Genomic DNA, 19,105 nt, shown 5'->3' with positions numbered 1-19,105 from the left:
ACCAGAGCGCCTTTAGGGACAGACAAATGTATATGAAGAAGGAAAATATATGTTAATCAGCGAAAGAAGAGTAAGTAGAGGAAAGGGGTGAGCAGGTTAAGGTTTCATAAACTGAGGTGATATTAGAAAACAAATAGGAAGTAGGGGAGGGAATGAACCTTGTTGGTTTCCTGGGAAGAACATTCCAGTCAGAGGGGGGCACTTCAAGGTGCAGGGGAGTCTGTGGATGAGGACCAGCAAGGAGGGAGGAGAGCTGGGGAGGAGGCAGCAGGGAGGAGAGCTGGAGAGATGAGTTCATGGACGCAGACCCTATGGAGTGTGAGGGCATCTGCAAGGACTTGGCTTTTCCTGTGGGTGATGAAGACGGTCACTGGAACATTCATGCTGAGAAGTAACATGGTCTGACATCTATTTTAAAAGGATCATGCAGGGGGCCGGCTGAAAACAGATTGTGTGTGTGTGTGTGTGTGTGTGTGTGTGTGTGTGTAAGCACACATTCGGGGGATAGGGCAAGCAGCTGGGGTGGAGGCAGGAAGACCAGTGGAAACTATTGTAATATCCCAAGTATGGAGGAGACTGTATGATGCTGTTCAAATGCTCCTTTGAAAGGTACATGTCCCCTACTAGCAGTGCTGTGGACAGCAGTCCTGAGCTGATGGAACCTTCAGGAATTGGCTCACTGCAACAAGTTTCCTTTCTGAGGTCATGCCCCTTCGATGACAGGTGCAGCAATATAAAGGCCTGGCTACCATGGCTTAATGTGGAAGACCTCTGACAGGTCATTCTGGTGCCAGAGTTCGCTGTGGGGTCTGCAGCTTGGCTTGTCCCACTGCCCAGTCCTGCTTCCTCCTCCCCTCCCCTTCTGTGGGAGCCAATAACACCAACACTTCTCAACAGACAATCTGCACATGATCCTCCGTCTCAGAGGCTGCAGCTCAGGAACCAGGCGGACACCAGGCAGAAGTGAGAAATGGTCAGCGTGTGTATCCACTCCGAGTCAGTAGTGACCCGATCGCAGGCTCCCCAGTTGGGGATGCAGATCACTCCATGGAATCAGGTGTCACAATCTGGATTTGTCCTGTTTAGTCACGGGATCTTGCCAAGCTGGAGTTGCCCATTTCATAAGAATGATTTGATTGAGCATATGAGCTAACATATGCAAAGCATTACCTGACACACAATCCCTGCTTGAGAAATATGAGCAGTGTGCTTAGGGTCGTCATCATCCACAGTCCCCCACCTCGTCTTTCATGTCACCCATGCTACGGTCATCTAAGATGCTCTTGTCCCTCTCATCTCTATCAGTTAAGCTTCTCCCCATCTTTCAAGACATATGCCACTTCTTGGGACCTCAAGTTTCCTCATCTATATGAAAAGGAGTAATAAATGTGTTAGCTCAAGGGATGATGGCCAGAGTAAAGAGATGGTTCATTCACGTAATATAATAATTCCATCATTATTTTATTTCCACCGCCCATCTGCCAGCTTGTTGTACTCTGGTGGGTCACACCTTGCGTTGTGGGTTAATGCGCTGGACTGCAAAATGTGTTTGAACTGTAAGGTCGGGAGTTTAAGCTCAGTAGTCACTCCTTGGAAACCCTATGCATGGTCACTATGGGCGGGAACCAACTCAACGGCACTTCATAACGACAACAATGACGTTAGAAGCAGTATCACAGATGATTCAAAATCCAGCAGGCTCTTCCATGGTGGACAGTCCTGCAACGTCTTCACAATCATTGTTACACTTGAGTCCACTGTTTATGCCACTGTGCCAATCCATCTTTTGTTCTCTCTACTCCAGCTTTAATGACTGGTGTATAACCCTGCCCTAAATCAACATGGCATTTTACACACTGTAAGTCTCTCCCACCACTGGTAACCACTGATCAACTTTGATCTCTATGCGTTTATCTTTTCTGGACTTTTAATAAGTGAGACCAAGCAAAATGTGTCTATTTGTGATTGACACTTCACTCAACATATTGTCTTGCAGCCCCATCCACATAGTTGCATGTACAGGACTGCACTTCTCCTACTGGCTAAGTAGCATCCCGCTGAATGTATGGCCCACTGTGTCCATTCATCTGTTTCTGGGCCTTTAGGTTGTTTCCACCTTTTGGCTACCTTATGAGAGACCCAGTCCCGGAGCTCTGACTAAGCTGACACCAGCTTCCTGCCTTTCGGAAAGTGTGTGAGACAATGCAAGCATGCTGTTTTAAGTTGCTACATTGTAGGGTGACTTGCTGTGCATGCAGCAGTAAACATTGGGAGAGGGCGGTGGTGGTTACATAGTAGAATTGCAGCCTTCCATTCATACAGCTGGAGTTCAATCCCGGCCTATGCAGCTCATGCACAGCCACTTCCCGTTGGTTCATGGAGGCTGGCGTGTTGCTGTGATGCTCAACAGATTCCAGGGGAGCTTTCAGACTAGGAAGAAAGGCCTGGTGAACAGCTTTCCAAACATCAGTCAATGAAAACCTATGGATCCTCCAGAACACAATGATCCGATCCCATGGTACATGGGGCGACATGGCTTGGGAACACTTGAAGGCTGTTCATAACAACAGTGTACCTGGGGACCTAAGGCTCCCGGACAATCATCCCACAGACAGTGCTACTAGATTCCTTCTAGATGTAGGTCCCTGAATTTCAGGGTGTGACATTCAGAAAGATTGTAGTGGGTTCAAATCCTTAAGGAAGTCCCAGAGAAGACATAACAAACGAATTAAATTTGAGTGCATATGATGTATGTTGTAGTTGTTGTTAAGTGCTATCAAGTCAGTTCCAGCCCATAGTGACCCTGTATAGGATTTCTGAGGAGCAGGTGGTGACTTTGAACTACCAACCTTGCAGTTCAAACAGCTTTGCAGTGTGATGCATTAATACCCACAGTGCCACACCAGGACTCCCTATGATGTATAGGGATCTTCCAATAGCAACGGTGGGATGTGGTACGCTAGCAGGCTGACTCAGATACTGCTGAGTTCTCATATAAAGTCATACAAGATGAAATTCGTTTTAAAAGGTTGGGGAGCATTCAAAATACGATAGGGTTTGTTATAGGCCCAGAATATGTAAGTAAGAGGTGCAATGTTTTATAAATATCATGCCTCCAGCAAGCCCTTTTACAACTTGGGACTGGAGTAGCCACAGTCTGTATGTGTGTGATACTCACAGTGTTATAACTTCTCACCCATCATCTTGGTTTATCCTCCCAAGTGCACTGGGAAAACATAGTCCTAGTCTCATTTTATAATGATGAAATCCAATCAGAGAGAGTAGGTGTCTGAGATCACATGACTTACTGACATATGGCGACCCCCATGCACAACAACATAAAACACTGTGTGACCCCTAAACTGGGCAGCTCTGACCCAGGTGTTTTCTACTGGTGGGTTTTCAGAAGGACATCGTTAGACTTTTTTCCTAGACTGTCTTAGTCTGGAAGCTCGGCTGAAACCTGTTTGGTATCACAGCAACACGGAAGCCTCCAGCACCAGAAGGGTGCACTGGCTGCGAATGGAACCTGAACCTTCTTCATTGCATGTCAGGTGAGGATTCGATCACTGAGCCACCGGTCGGATGTCTCTTCGTGTTTAGTTTCCATTATTACTGCCTTTCATTGCCAGTGCCTTTATAAATCAGATCCTTGAACAGCACTGAGTGAACATCTCCAAATGGTAACATCAGCACATTGCACGCTGCACTGCTATATGCTGAACATATTACTAACAATAAGATGCACAAAAATAAAAACAAAAACCCAGATGGTGGGAAATGAGGATTATGGTAACTTGAATATGCCATAAATCGGAGCTATCAGCGTAACAGACTAGAATTACCCCAGAGAATTTCCTGCACTGTCTTCATTACAACTAAGGAACCCTGGTGAGGTCCTAAATATTGGGCTGCTAACAGCAAGGACAATGGTTCAAACCTACCAGCTGCTCCTCCAGAGAAAGATGAGGCTGTCTGCACCCATCAAAATTTACAGTCTGACTAACTATGACTGCCACAATTGTAAAGGTAGAAGTTTTATAACAAAAACAGGGAAATCTTAAGATTAACAGTAGTTAATCTTACAGTCCAGAAACAGAAGACTCTAGGACCATCAAGGGAGAAGAGCACAAGCTGAATGTGAGACCTTATCCAGAGAAGCAGTGACACCAGAGATGGAGGCAGAGATGGGGACATGGAGAGAGGGAGCAGCTGAGGACTCTAGATTCATGGAAAGAGGGACTAAGAGCTGGTGGCCAGAAGGCAGGCTTGTGGAATGTGCCCTTTGGTGGTATAAATTATTATATATGCCTGAGTGTTTATAAAAAAAAAAGAGCTAAAATGAATAGAGAGAAATACTGTTAACTGGTGGTACATGGAGGGGATTAAAATCATTGTAATGAAACAAAGTATATGATTTATTGAATGTAAAACTGACGATCTGTCTTGTAAACTTTCACTTAATTCACAATAAAAATTTTGGAAAAAAAAAAATTACAGTCTGAGACGTTGTAAGTAACAGTCCTACTCCGTCTTACAGGGCTGCGGAGTCGGTGGCAGTGAGTTTAATCTTCACTGGAGCAAACAACCGAGTCTTTTCTCTCGCATAAATGCTAGAAGGTTTGAATCGTTGACCTCTCCTTGGACAGTTAAGTGGCAAAAGAAAGACTCCTGGTCAGGTATTCTGAGTCCAGCGCCAGTGACTTTTCTGCTGTACAACAGCTGACTTCCAGAGTAGACCAGAACCAAAAGAAATGCAAGAGAACTACATATACCCACACATCTAGGCACACACAGGACTAGTCAAGATCAAAGGGACCATTCTGCTCAAAGTTCGGAAGTCCCACAGAAACCAGTCCTTCACCAAAGCAGCGCTGCCCAGACAAGGGCACTAACGCAAGACGAAACTGGGCCACAGAACTTGGCAGTGATAAAAGGGCCCAGGGACTGGCCAAGAGCCGTTGTTTTTATCACCAGGTATCTTAGCTGACATTCAGGGCGTCATCACAGAGCAGTCTGCAGACTCACTTGTCACACACAGATAAGGCTCAGTGCAATCACAAATGACAATAAAGTCCCTGGTTATGAGACCCTGAACTCTGAAAGGAGAAAGTGACAACACCAGCTTAAGCTGCTGCAACCAGACAGCGCTGGGAGAGGGGAGGATTCTATTTTGACTTTAATGATTGACATGTCTGATTTGTCACTATGGCTCTTTTTTAAAAAAACAAAACACCTCTTTAAAGACATTGAGCAATGGGGGAACGAGGAAGAATACCGCGAATGGGTCTGAAGGCTGTTTGTCAAGGTAAATGTGCACCTGGGGTGAACCATTTTCAAATAACATGGAAGGAGATCAAGACTTCCAAATCAACCTGTGGGTGCTCTGAACAGGACCAGAGGTTCCCCACAAAGGAATTCTGTTTTCTGATGGTCTTAAGGAATAATATGAGCCCTGAAGTGGTGCTGTAGAGTAAGCACTGAACTTGTTAACTGCAAGGTTGATGGTCCAAATCCACCAATCCCTCTTAGGGAAACCTATACAGGGTGACTATGCGTCAGAACTAACGCAATAGCCCACAACAACAAATAATATTATGCAGAAACACAGAGAACGAAAACAAAATGAATAAACAAAACCTCTTCCCCACATACAAGTCAAAAGAGTAAAAAATAAGTGGTAGTAACAGTCATGAGTTTAAAGTCTAAAGCCCTAAACTGCTGCTTTGTCTCAAAGATCACAGGGATGAAGAGAAGCCCGTCTGTCATTTATGTGGTGGCTTCTGCACCATCTCTGCTGATCAGATGTTGTTGCTGGCGGATATCATCAAGTCACTTCTAGCCCATCACACCCTGTGTACAACAGAACAAAACACTGCCTGGTTCTGTACCAGTCACACAATTGTTGCTGGGTTTGAGCCCACTGATGCAGCCACTGTGTCAATTCACCTCACAGATGGTTTTCATCTTTTGCTGATTCTCAACCCTACCAACAATACTGTCCTGCTCCAGGGAGAGGCCCTTCCTAATAGCCTGCCCAAAACATGAGGTGATGTTTCACCATCCTCTCTTTTAGGGAGCATTCTGGCTGGACTTCTTTGAAGACAGATTTGTTTGTATTTTTAACACCCCATCGTACTGTCGGAGTCCTGGTGTGGCTCTGTGGGTTAATGCGACACACTGCAAAGTCATTTGAATTGCAAGGTCGATGGTTCAAGTTCACCAGCTGCTCCTCTGAAACCCTATACAGGTTTGCTATAGGTTGGAAGCAACTCAACTGCACTTCCATAATTCAAAGGCATCAATTCTTCTTCACTCTTCTTTATCTGTTGTCCAGCATTTGCATGAATATGAGGGGATTGAAAATACCATGGCTTGGGTCAGGAACACCATATTGTTGTTGTTAGCTGCCACTGAGTCAATACGACTCATAGTGACTCAATGCACAACAGAACAAAACACTGCCTGGTGCTGTGCCAACCTCACAATCATTGCTACGTTTGAGCCCATCGCTGCTGCCACTGTGCCAATCCATCTCACTGGAGGTCTTCCTTTTTTTCTCTGTCCCTTCACTTTACCAAACATCATCTCCTTCTCCAGTGACTGGTCCCCTCCTAATAGAATGTCCAAAGTATGAGAGATGAAATCTTATTACCCTGGCTTCCAAGGAGCATTCTGGTTGTACTTCTTCAAACACAGATTGGTTTGTTCTTTTGGAAGTCCATGGTACTTTTGGGTCAAGTACACCTTAGTCCTCAAACTGACATCTTTACTCTTGAACACTTTAAAGAGGTCTTGTGCAGCAGATTTGCCTAATGCAGTATGTTGTTTGATTTCTTGACTGTTGCTTCCATGAGTGTTGATAGTTGACCCAAGAAGAATGAAGTCCTTGACAACTTCAATCTTTTCTCCATTGATAAGAATGTTGTTTACTGGTCCAGTGGTGAGGATTTTTGTTTTCTTTACATTGAGATGTAATCCATATTGAAGGCTGTGCTCTTTGATCTTCATCAGTAAATTTTCTAAGTCCTCTTCATTTTCAGCAAGCAAGGGTGTAGCATCTGTACATCGTAGTCCAGACTTCAACCAGCCTCAAGAAATCTCTCCCTAAAGAAAACCTCCAGTCCTAGTATCCCCTCCCTCTTACTTCTGAAATACCAGAGAACTTAATCTGCACCACACATAACTTTATGTTTTCCTGTAGCATACTGTATAGTATCTCCCAAATTATGAACAACCCCATCCATGTGCACAGGACACTGTAGTTAGCACAGCATTTTCTATTCAGGGAGTTGGTTGTTTTTGTTATTAAGTTCTGTCAAGTCTGTTACAACTCACAGTGACCCTGTATATGGTTTCCAAGGAGTGGCTGATGAGTTTGAGCCGCTAATCTTGTGGTTCAAATCAACGTGCTGTCCAGTGGGTTTAAACATCAGCCACTCAATATCTGTCTGTCCCTACATAAAAAAACGACTTATCAGTGAAAATCCAGGATACACTTGGCACTGTCTGTGGCTTTTATACCTGTTTGAGTTATCTGTCACAAATATTCCATGAAGTAGATATTCTTTTCATCAATTTATCTATGAGATGCCTGCAGATCAGAGAGGTTAGGTAACTTGCTCCAAGACTCAGAGCAGCAGCCACTAGAGCTGGCTATGGAACCCAGGTCTGCCTGTCTCAAAAGGTTGTGTTTTTAACAAAGATGCTATACTTCCTCTGCAGGGAAACTAGAAGAAGCAGGAAATGAATACAAGGGGTGTATGGGTATATGAGTGTTTCAAATTTCCAAAGAGCCACTAAAAATGGTGCTGTGGGTTAATGTGCTGGATGGCAAAGTCGGTTTAAACTGCATGATTGGCAGTTCAAGCTCACCAACCACTCCTCAGAAACCCTATACAAGGTTGCTATGGGTAGAACAGACTCGACAGCACTTAACAACAACAACAAACAAACAAAAATGGGAAACAGATAATAACTTGCAGAAATTGGTTGGGATTAGAGAACCGACCAATCTCAGTTTCTGGGATTGCAGATATTCTTTATAAAGTGAAGCTCCAGAGCGCACCATTCACACTATAGTCTAAGTTAACAGTTGCCCCAGAGGATGAACCACAGAGAGAAGTAACAGGTAAAGTCCATCAGTTATCTCTTCTTAACATCTCTGTGGAATGAATCATAGCGCTCCATTTTCCAGATGGAAAAACAGTGGCCGAGACTAAACAACATGCCAGCATACACCAAAGTTACTGACTGCGCAGGACTCACACTCAAGCCTGCTGTAAGAATGCCAGCTCTTTCCAGACCCAGGGCCGTGCTTTAAAGGTGGGATGCACCCGCCTTTGGGGGGATGTCTCTGGGGTAGCTCATGCTCTTACCTCACACTTCTCCACAACTGGCTGCTGCCCACACTCGGAGCTGTTGCCCGCCACAATGCCCGCACGCAGGTTTTCGCTGTCCCCGGTGCCCTCCTCCATGGCATAGGTCCTGGAGTGGTTGCCCCGCCGGTGTCCCGGGGCCCGGCCTTGGGCCAAGCTGAGCTGCCTGCGGAGGGCACGGTTCTCCTCCTCCACCTCACGCATGCGCACTTCCAGGCTCTCCCTCTCCCGCTGGCTGGAGGCCGTGTACCTGGGGCTGTGGGGCTGAGACTCCAGAGGGGACAGGGACACGGGCTTCCCATCTGTGGGTAGAGAGAGAGAAGGGAAGAGTTAACTCAGGAGAAAAGTGCTCTCCAAACCCAAAGCATGCAACTACATCCTTTTACAGTGCCATTTTTGTAGAGAAAGCAGATGGAAAGTTGGTTACAAATAAACGCATCCAGATTGAACTGGGAACAAAGTTAGGAACAGAATGACTTATTACGGTAATAAAAATTAATACGCTGTTGGAAGAAGAAAATCAACGTATCATGTTTCCTAATTAAATGCACTGTCTTCTTCTATTTGGGATGGTTTCAGGTAGATGTTCTATTCAATAAGCATGATGAATATGAAGGAAGAGAGAGACATAAGATGCAGAACAGGGAGGAGGAGGAAAGAGAAAGAAAATGAGCAAAAGGGCAGAGAGAAAACGAGGAAGAAGGTAAAGAAAACCTAATGACAAAGTTCATTGAGTGCTTCCTATGTAAACTCTTATTCCTCCCTCAAAACCCTGTTTTGGAAGCATCACAACACCAACTCCTAGCAAAAGCCTTTCTCAACCTCCAGGAAAAAACAGCCTTTAGTATATTCCAACAGCATTTTATACACAGTGCTCTGGAAACACACACTTTGTCCTGTATTTGTTGGTGTTGAGTCTCATTGAGTTGGCTCTGACTTACAGCAACCCTATATAGGATTTCTAAGGAGCAGCTAGTGGATTTGAACTGCCAGTCTTGTGGTTAGCAGTCCAGTCCTTATCCTACAGCTCCACACCAGGATTCTTCCCTGTATTTAGTAAATTCTTTTTAGCAAATGTTTCTTCTGAAGATGCTGACTGTTGGCTCTGACTCTTTGTGGTAACATATAATGACTGAGAAAATACTAGAAAGGAAGATGTGTACATCCATACCAAGAGTACAGGGCACCAAGGAAGACAACTTAGCAAGCATGACTAACCTCAAGGTTTTTTCTAGAAAGACAACACCCATTAAACTGAATGCTGGCAATGCCCATGTAGCAGTCCTACAACTCTGCCATAGAGACAGGAGGTTCAGAGAGGGTAAGGAAATCTCTCAAAGAGAGAGACTTCTGGTTGAGACTTCATACCAGCGTGAGAATTCATATCAGCTCTGTCTTAACAGCATGCCTACACACTTTCATAACAGACTACAAAGAACACCAAACATTCCTTTACACATCTATTCATTTAAAAGCTCCACCTCCCAAGAATGCTTAGCACAGAGCTCTGTACATAGTAGGTACTCAATGCACGCTTACTTCAGAGGGGCCCCCGCAGCACAAAACAGCTTTCCTTTCTTTCTGTTCCAGCTCTGCAGAAATGCCAGGAATTAACACACACTCACATCTACCACAGAAGCTACCAAGCCAAAAAATCACATCTCTAGAAAATTACCTCTCTCAGCCTCCTGTCAAAAACAAAACAAAACACTCTTCTTTTTCCATACTCATAGTTTTTCTCCTTCCTGCCCAGACCCCACTGTGCTTCCAAGCTGTCCCAGGGTGTCAGTGTGACTCACAAAACTTCAGGATCAAAGATTGTGCTGAATAACACGCTGAAGGTTTCACCTTGTGCTGCCAATACTGAGCCCAGCTCTGCCCAGGACTTTTTGATGTATATTTGGACCTTAACAAACAGAACTCCCTTTTCCCCCTTCTCTTAATCACCTTAGGGTTAAACACCCGAGCTCTCGGTCCTCTTCTATCAATGTGTAACAAATATGACTCACTGAATTCTATTGCCTGGGACCAGAAATCAAAGGGACAAGCAGTAGAGTCTGGGGACATGTGATCCTCAGATGATTAAGGCTATGTTGCCACCATGCTTGCCAATTACAAGCTCTGACCCAGACTTTTGAAACCTACCTTCCTGTCTGGTAAAACCAAAGGAGTCCCATTGTGAATGAAAAAGAACAGGCAGGCAATAACAACCGTGCTTACTCAGTGATGAGGGGCCTGCTTCTGTAGTGGATTACAGTTACAGCTCACAGCACTATAAGGTATCTACACCTGGCTAGGGAGTTCGGCCCAACTGTTCTTAAGTCTACCATAACGCAACAGATGGCAATATGGATCCCTGTTTGAGATGAGAAAAGCTTAAGCGGTGTGCCAAGCATGCTGGGAAACAAGCTGTACTTGGCTTTGCACTCTGTCATGCAGTTGCATTTATGGACAGATGTGTAGGTGCAAATGCCCTGGGGTCTGAGAGACGAAACTCACCAGGGTCCCAGGGTCTCTGGAAAAGTTAACAATAAATGAGACTGAAACTTGTTCTTTAGAGGGATTATTTAAAATCTAGGAACCTCAGTTTTCCCTTCTGTTAAATGGGAACATAAATACTAACCTTACAAGGGTGATGAGAAGTTTAGGGATGATATCGAAATACAAGGTCCTGAGGATTAATTATCAATGAGTTCCTGCAACCACTCTGATGCAACTGGATGAGAATGTGGCTCAAATGAATTGCTGATGGTGACTTAGTAAAGGATAGGACTTTTCTGAACACAGCTGTTTTCTAAGAGGTCTGTGGCAGCAAGCAGCCAAAACCCCTTGGCTGATTTTGCAATGAAGCTGTCTGGCCTTCAGCTTTAGCCAAGTTCCAGCCAGGGAGAGACAGGAGTATGCATGGGGACCGCTCACTCCTCTCTCCAAAAGTCCTACCTTTTCCATGTTGGATGAGACATAAATTATAATTCCTGATTGCTGTTGTTGTTGTTGTTAATTAAGTGCTATCGAGTCGGTTCTGACTCATAGTAACTCTACATAGGGTTCCCAAGGAACAGCTGGTGAGTTTGAACCACTAATCTTACTATTCAAACAACAATGAGGTCTAGTGACCACTCATAAGAGGACTACTGATTGATGGTGGTGGTTATGTGCCGTGGAGTCGGTTCCGACTCATACGACCCTGTACAGGTTTCTGAGGCTGTATTTCTTTACGGGAGCAGAAAGCCTCATGTTTCTCCCATGAACGGCTGGTAGTTTCAGACTGCTGACCTTAAGGTTCACAGCCCAATTTGTAACCACTACTCTATCAGAGCTCCTTGGAGTCCTGATTACGTAATTATAAGCATATTTTTTATTATGTAATCAGTAAGCTATTACCATTACAGCATCCCTGGGAGGAAATGTGGCCAGCATTCTGTGTTCACTTCCACCCAGCCTTGTTGTCGCTGCTAAGTGCCATCGTGTCAGTTCTGACACACAGCGACTCTGTATAGGGTTTCTAAGGAGCGGCTAATGACTTTGAACTGCTGACCTTTCAGTTCAAACCAACCTTGAGGTCCAGTGCATTAAACTACAGCACCACACAAGACCTCAGGCAGCAAATACAATCCGTGTGTCACAAAAGGATGGTGGTTCAAGTCTAACCAGAGGCACCTCTGAAGAAAGTCCTGGCAATTGTTTCTGAAACAGCCAGCCACTGAGAACCCGGTGGAGCACAGTTCTACTCTGACACGCATCAGGTCACCGTGAGTTGTATTAGACTCAACAGCAGCATTTAAAAACGGATAAAAAATTAAATGGTTTCTAGCAAGACTCACTTCTTGAAGGACTTGTGTTTTCTCCATTTTGCAACCTTATAGATTTGTCACTAAAGAAAACGCACAAAATACTAACAGTCAGGTGACAATCAGGAGAACCAATGTTTAGAAATGGCAACCCTCATTGCATGCCCAGTGCTTGGCATAGAACGACTGCTCAAACCCACAGCCACGGATTTGATTCCGATTCACAGTGACAATGTCAAGGGTGTCTGAGACTATAAATCTTCACTGGAACAGAAAGCCTCACCTTTTTCCTTCAGAGCAGATGGTGGGCTTGAACTGCTGACCTTGCAGATAGCAGACTAGTGCTTTACCCTACAGTATCACCGGGTTATCTTCAAAAGTACTCAAGCAGTGGCAAAGTGATAATTTCTGATTGGCTGTTAGTTTTAAAGGTATAGTGTCTTGAGTTAGCTCCTTCCTCTTTATTGGTCATAACTTTTCCTTCTCAAAGGGAGGGTCCTAGAGTTGGGCTCAGAGACCTCAGTAAAGACCCCTTTGTCTCTAACCCTGCTGGAGGATCCCCATGCCAGAAACCAGAGGTCACTGCGTGTGGACCCATGTGCTCTGCCATGTTTATAGCTCATTCTACTTCTACGGTATCCAGACTCTCCCTTTTGTCCTGGACTACTCATCTCTCTGCTTCCTGATCTCTCTTACTGCTCAGACGGTTCCAGACTCTCTCTCAAGGGCCAGGACAGTGAAAGACGGGGTCCCCACTGCACTACACCTGGCGCTAGGACAGGTAAAGGGACTCATGGATAGGTTCCAAGCCCCTTTCCCATTACTGCATTACCTTTCCAGGTTTTCTGATTTTGCTAGGCACAGTCTATTTATATCCATGTACATCTTTCTCTCACAGTGTCTCTATGTGTAGATGCACAGTTCAGCCCACTCTGAGCTGAAAATGCCAAACAAGACATTACTCAAAACCTTTGTTGACAACAGCTTCCTCCGCCCTCTAAAACTTCTCAATAAACATGAATTTATCCTCAGATTTGAATCTCTGAATCCACTTGAGATGAATGTTCTGAATTAAGAATCAAACAGCTTAGGATTCAGATCAAAAAAGGTAAATTGAAAATCAACCTCCGTGCAGAGCAGTGACAGAGATTAGGGATTTGCCATCCGAAAAGTCCTAAGTGATGATGTGCATCCATTTGCTGTGCATCTGAATATCTCTGGAGCTCTTCAGAGTGTTGGTGATTTGTAACGTGTGCGCTTCAGATAAGGTTCCAGTGTGATGCAAACAGTTTCCAGCGGCCAGTATTTTCAGAAGTAGGTCATCAAGTCATTCCTCCTAGTCTACCTTAGTCTGAAGTTCAGCTGACACCTGCCCACATGGTGTCCCTGATGGTATTTGAAATATCGGTGGCATAGCTTCCAGCATCACAGCCACACACATGCCACCACAGTACGATGAGCTGACAGACAGGTGTTGGATCGACAAAGTGTGTGGCACTGTAGGTTGGTTTGAACTGCAAGATTGGCAGTTCAAACTCACCAGCTGCTCCTCAGAAACCCTATTCAGGGTCCGTCTAAGTTGGAATTGATTTGACAGCACTTAACAACAACACTCATGTGAGTGAAACAATGGGACTCATTAGGGAGTCCGGGTCAGGACTCCATTGGGCATGAGGAGACCCTGCCAGTGGGAACTGATCTCATTTCCTCAGTCTAGGAAGCCAAAGTCCTGTGATCACCCACAGATTACAGGGATGCCCTCCTCCAGCACCATTCTCACAGCATAGACACCGAGTCCCTGCCTACCCTTTATGTGGCCAAATCTCCCTATGTACAATCTGCCATGGAGGCCTGTCAAGTCTCCCTTCCTGTTATTTGAAGCACTGTTTCATACATTCCATCCCCAGCTCGAAAAGACAAAGTCAAGTATTAGAATGAAATGTGCAAAGATCTGGAGTTAGAAAACCAAAAGAGAAGGGCACACTCAGCATTTCTCACGTGGAAAGAACTGAAGAAAAATTTTAAATCGCAGGTTACAGTCTTGAAGGATTTTACGGACAAAATACTGGATTACTCAAGAAGCAGCAAAAGAAGATGAAAGGAGGCCAGTGCTGGCGGCCAGGAGGCAGGCTTACAGAATGTGCCCTTTGGTTGTTTAAATGATTACATATTCCTGAGTATTTTTGTGTACATCCCAAAACAAAACCAAAACAGAGGGAATAGGAGCAAACACTGCTAACTGATGATGCATGGAGATTGTAATCATTGCAGTGAAACAATGAGTGTAAAACTGATGTTCCCCTATAGCACGCAATACACAAAAACTTAAAAATAATAATAATAAAGGTGAAAGGAACAGAGTCATGAGTCATTGTACTGAAAAGAAAAGGCTGACATCGAAGCATTTCAAAAGGTAACATCTGATCAAGACCCGATGATACTGAAGAAAGCAGTCCAAGCTATACTGAAGGCATTGGTGAAAAACACGGTTATAAGAAATTGATGGAATACAAAATAAAATATTCCAACAAACAGACAGATGCAGCACTTGAGGCGCTTACTAAACTACGCCAAGAAATCTGGAAGACCACTACACCTGGCCAACTGATAGGAAGCAATTCATATTTGTACCCATTCTAAAGAAAGGTAACAATTGAATACGGAAATCATGCGAGTACAAATCTGATGAAGATAATTCAAAAACAATTGCAGCAGTACATTGACAGGGAGGTACCAGAAATTCAAGTCAGATTCAGACAAGGACGTAGAACGAGGGATCTCATTGCTCACATTGGTGCTTTGTTGACTACACAACAGCTTTTGACTGTGTGGATCATGACAAGTGATGGACAACATTGAGGAGAATGAGTATTCTGTAATAGTTAATTGTGCTCATGAGGAACCTGTACATAGACCAAAAGACAGTGGTTTGAACAGAACGAGGGGATACAGAACGATTTAAAATAGGGAAAGATGTGCATCAGTGTTGTATCCTCAGTGTTGTACCCTTTCACCATTCTTATGAATGAATAAAATGAGAAGGTGGATTATACGAAGAAGACCATGGCATCAGGATTGGAGGAAGACTCATTAACAATGTGCTATATGCAGATGTTACAATGTTACTTACTAGAAGTGAAGAGGACTTGAAATGCTTACAATGACGATCAAAGACCATAGTTTTCAGTATGGGCTGTACCTCAGTGTAGTGAAAAAAATCCTTACCACTGGACCAATAAACAACATCCACGTAATTTGAGACAAGATTGACATTGTCAAAGACATGCTTGGATCCATAATGACACGGAAGCAGAAGTTAAGAAATCAAATCTGTTGCACAAGGTCTCTTTGAAGTGTTGAAGAGCAAAGACATCAATTTGAAGACTAAGGTGTACCTGGATCCAAGGCCTGATATTTTCAGTCACCTCATATGCATATGAAAGTTGGACAAGGAGTAAGGAAGACCTTAGAAGAATTGATATATTTGAGTTATAGTGTTGGAGAAGAATAAACAAATCTTCCATGTAACAAATATAACCAGAATGGCTCAATAAAAGTGAAGCTGGTGAGATTTCATGTCTCGTACTTTGGACGTGTTTCAAGAGAGATCTGGAGAAGGACATCATGCTTGGTAAAGTGGAGGGTCAGCCACCAACGAGAGGGTTTGCCATGGAGCGACAGTGGGCTCAAATGTAGTAACACTTGTAAGGATGTTACAGGATAGAGTGGTGCTCATTCTCTTGTGCATTGGGTTGCTATGAGTTGGAACCAAATCAATGACACTTAACAACAACATCCGTATTCTGAGCCTTTCACTATGCACATCCCTATTACAGTATATAAAACTATATCCCAATATATTTTTAAATGTTCTCCACGGTGATAGTGGTGATAGCCAGAATTGAGAAGTATGAACCTAAAGGTACAGGGAATGAAGCATGGGGCTAGGGGGCGCAGGCTGGACTTGTTTGAAGACAATGTGGTATAAAAATAGAGTATCGATCTAGAGCCGGAACCTGGGTTCCGGACCCCCAAGACCACCGTTTGCTGCTGGGTTGACACTGAACAAGTAACAGCATGTTCCAGTTCTGAGTCTTTTCATTAGTCTAATGGGAATAGTGAAAACACCCACTTCCTTACAGTGCTGCATGTATTAGACTGGGATGATACACACACAGCGCCCTGCCGACTACGTTTTTGTTGAACTTGATCGATGACCTTGATGCCAATGGAATTCCGTCTGGACACTGTCAAACTGCAAAATGTGATGGAAATAGGATGACAGAACATTATCCCAGACATCTCTGAAAGAGGCTGAGAGTAGAGACAATGAGACAAACATGGACACCAAAACACTGTTCAGCAACAAGGGTTCACCATTTCGGTCTGTGCATCAAACGAGGCCCACCACACTATCAGCAGGAACCCACTCACTGGCACTTAACGACAGCAACCTGTGTTGTAAATGTAGTTTTATTTAAGCACAGACATATACATTCTGTAGTTCCCTTCTGGGGTTGCTTTTTCGATGCAAGCTGAGCACTGAGAAGTTGCCGCAAAAACAAGTATCGTCGGGTAGACAGGGATGGACAACTTGGACATTGGCTACCCAAAATGTGAGGCTACAAAGGCATGAAGTGACTGGCTTACAAGCTTTCAAGAGGGAGCCTAGAGCCAGAGGGCGCAGAGGAAGGTAGAATCTCCACTGAGTAGTAGCCAATCTGTCTGAGCGGGGGCTGATGAAAGGAGATGGGAATAGAGAGTACTCATGTGGTACAATAGTGAATAATTGCTATCAGGACTGACTGTGAGGGTTGGAAATGTAAAGGTAGAGGTTTTGTAGCAAAAGGAGAGGAGTGGTTGACTTTTCAGTCTAGGAGCAGAGGTCCCAGGAAACACCAAGGGAGGAGAGCAGAGTGTGGGACCCTACCTAGAGAAACAGTGACACCTGAGATGGAGGCAGAGATGATAAACATGGAGAGATGGAGCGCCTGGGGACTCTAGACCCAGAGAGGGAGAGGGGTTGTGTGCTGACGACCAGGGGACAGGCTTACAGGGTGTACCCTTTGGTTGGTTGATGATGCATGGAGGGTATTGTAACCATGGCAATGTAATGATATACGATAGTATGAATATAAAGCTAATGTTTTCCCATGTAAGCTATCACATAATTCACAATAAAACATTAAAAAAAAAAATAAAACAAGTATGGTCTACCACATCAAAAATGCTCATTCTGTGGGCAGTTAACAGAAAAAGCTTGATGTCCCATGTTGTAGGATAAGATCCCATCCCAGATGGAAATTAACTCAGAATCTCTAGAAGTTTGTGTGTGTGGGTCATGGGGATGTGTTATGGGGGGTAGAGTTCTGAGCATCTTTGGAAGCATCCACCTCCCTGGGATTGTCATGTGCAGTCACCACTGAGAACCACTGACATACAAGTGGCAAAGACACTTTGCCATCCTCTGGTTTCTGGAGACAACATAAACTCCATTTGCAAGCATACTTTTGGCTCCTTAAGGTGAAATCAACAGCTGGCTTAGGCCCAAAGGTCTTAGCTGTCACTCTTAATTCCAGTACTAGGCTGACTTGGGCTTTGGTTTCCTTAGTCAAGTCTCTACTACGTCTGAGAGAGCTGCTCCCATCTTGTAGCTACTCTGTTTGATTTCCTACGCCAGAGGCTGCCCGGTATTACAGCTCCTCTGAGCTTGGAGTCTGCTTGTTAGTACCTCTTCTGTCCAAGAATGAGAGACTCTTTCAAAAGCAGGACTTACTGTGAACCACAAGGTCAGCAGTTCAAACCCATCAGCTGCTCCTAGGAAACCCTATACAAGGTTATTATGAGATGGAACCAACTCGATGGCACTTAACAACAACACTCAGCCCCCAGATCTCCCAGCTTCCCTGACCATTAGGTCACGTCCTCCAAATGAAATCAATTTCTCATCGTCCACGGATGACCATGCTCATAAAGCTGACCCTTTTGTAAATTTCAAAACCACAATGTTCTTCTTGTAATGATCATATAAATTTCATTCCCTCCGTCAGTATCATCAACATTTTCAAATGTTAATCAACTACGGGAGCCAATGTCACTTTAGAGAAAAACAGAAAGCCCATTTTGATCTTGAAAGTGGTACTTTTTCTGTTAAGTTGTGCTCACTGGCAGTCCACAGGAGAGAGGGAAGGTCTGCTGACTTGTCACTGGCTTTTCTAGAAAACAGCACAAAAGAGGTCTGGGTCAAACTGCTTTCCTACCCAGAAGTTAGCACCACCAGGTTTGCTGTGGCAAACAAAATGACAACAAAGCCTGATCAGTTGTTAGGGGGTAAACAAAGCATGTTTTGCCCCCAAAATTCCCCAAAGTGATTTTCTGGAAGTAATCTTTGGCAACCAAAGCAGACTTAAATTCCAGCAACGATTTTGGAGATCTTCTGCCAGCGACCCAACAACAGTAAGACAAGACTTTCCTACCAGCATCTAGAAAGAATCTGCGAGCATGATGCCAAGGAGAGACGTCTGGATTCGCATCCCCGTAATAGGCTACATGAGATGTACATTTTTCCTTCCTGAAATTATTTTCAAGAACCCTGTTTTGAAGAGCTTCATGAAGTCAAGAAAATGAAGGCAGTTTTAGTACCATTTGCTGACTCCAGGCCAACTCCAACTATAAATGCTTCAACTGTGTCATCCTGAGCAATGCTGTAGTTGTTTTGCTCCCTTGAAACCTCAGGTTCAACTATGTCTAAGATTCAACTATTCCTGCTACATAGCCTAAGTTTTGGAAGTGTGAAAAGGTTTGTTCTTGAACTACTCTTCTAACTGGACAACTGAGTCCTTCTGCTTTTAAATCTGGCCCATTACATTCTTCTTGGAGGAGTCTAACCACAGAGCAGAAGGATTTTGTTAGTAAATTGTCACCAAGATAAAGAAC

General features: G+C 44.2%; 1 protein-coding gene across 2 annotated transcripts in view; it reads right to left on the bottom strand.

The window, feature by feature from the left end:
- The window catches only part of LARGE (like-glycosyltransferase), a 573,542-nt gene that overhangs the window by 416,986 nt on the left and 137,451 nt on the right, over nt 1-19,105 (bottom strand). For both annotated transcript variants that reach the window (XM_006865236.1, XM_006865235.1), the window contains exon 2: nt 8,379-8,680. In XM_006865236.1, the coding sequence (XP_006865298.1) occupies nt 8,379-8,680 (302 nt within the window). The remainder of the gene's footprint in view (nt 1-8,378; nt 8,681-19,105) is intronic.

Source organism: Chrysochloris asiatica, unplaced genomic scaffold, assembly GCF_000296735.1.
Source record: "Chrysochloris asiatica unplaced genomic scaffold, ChrAsi1.0 scaffold00076, whole genome shotgun sequence".
NCBI lineage: Eukaryota > Metazoa > Chordata > Mammalia > Afrosoricida > Chrysochloridae > Chrysochloris > Chrysochloris asiatica.
The sequence above is the reverse complement of the archived record's forward strand: the minus strand, read 5'-3'. Positions and strand labels throughout refer to the sequence as shown.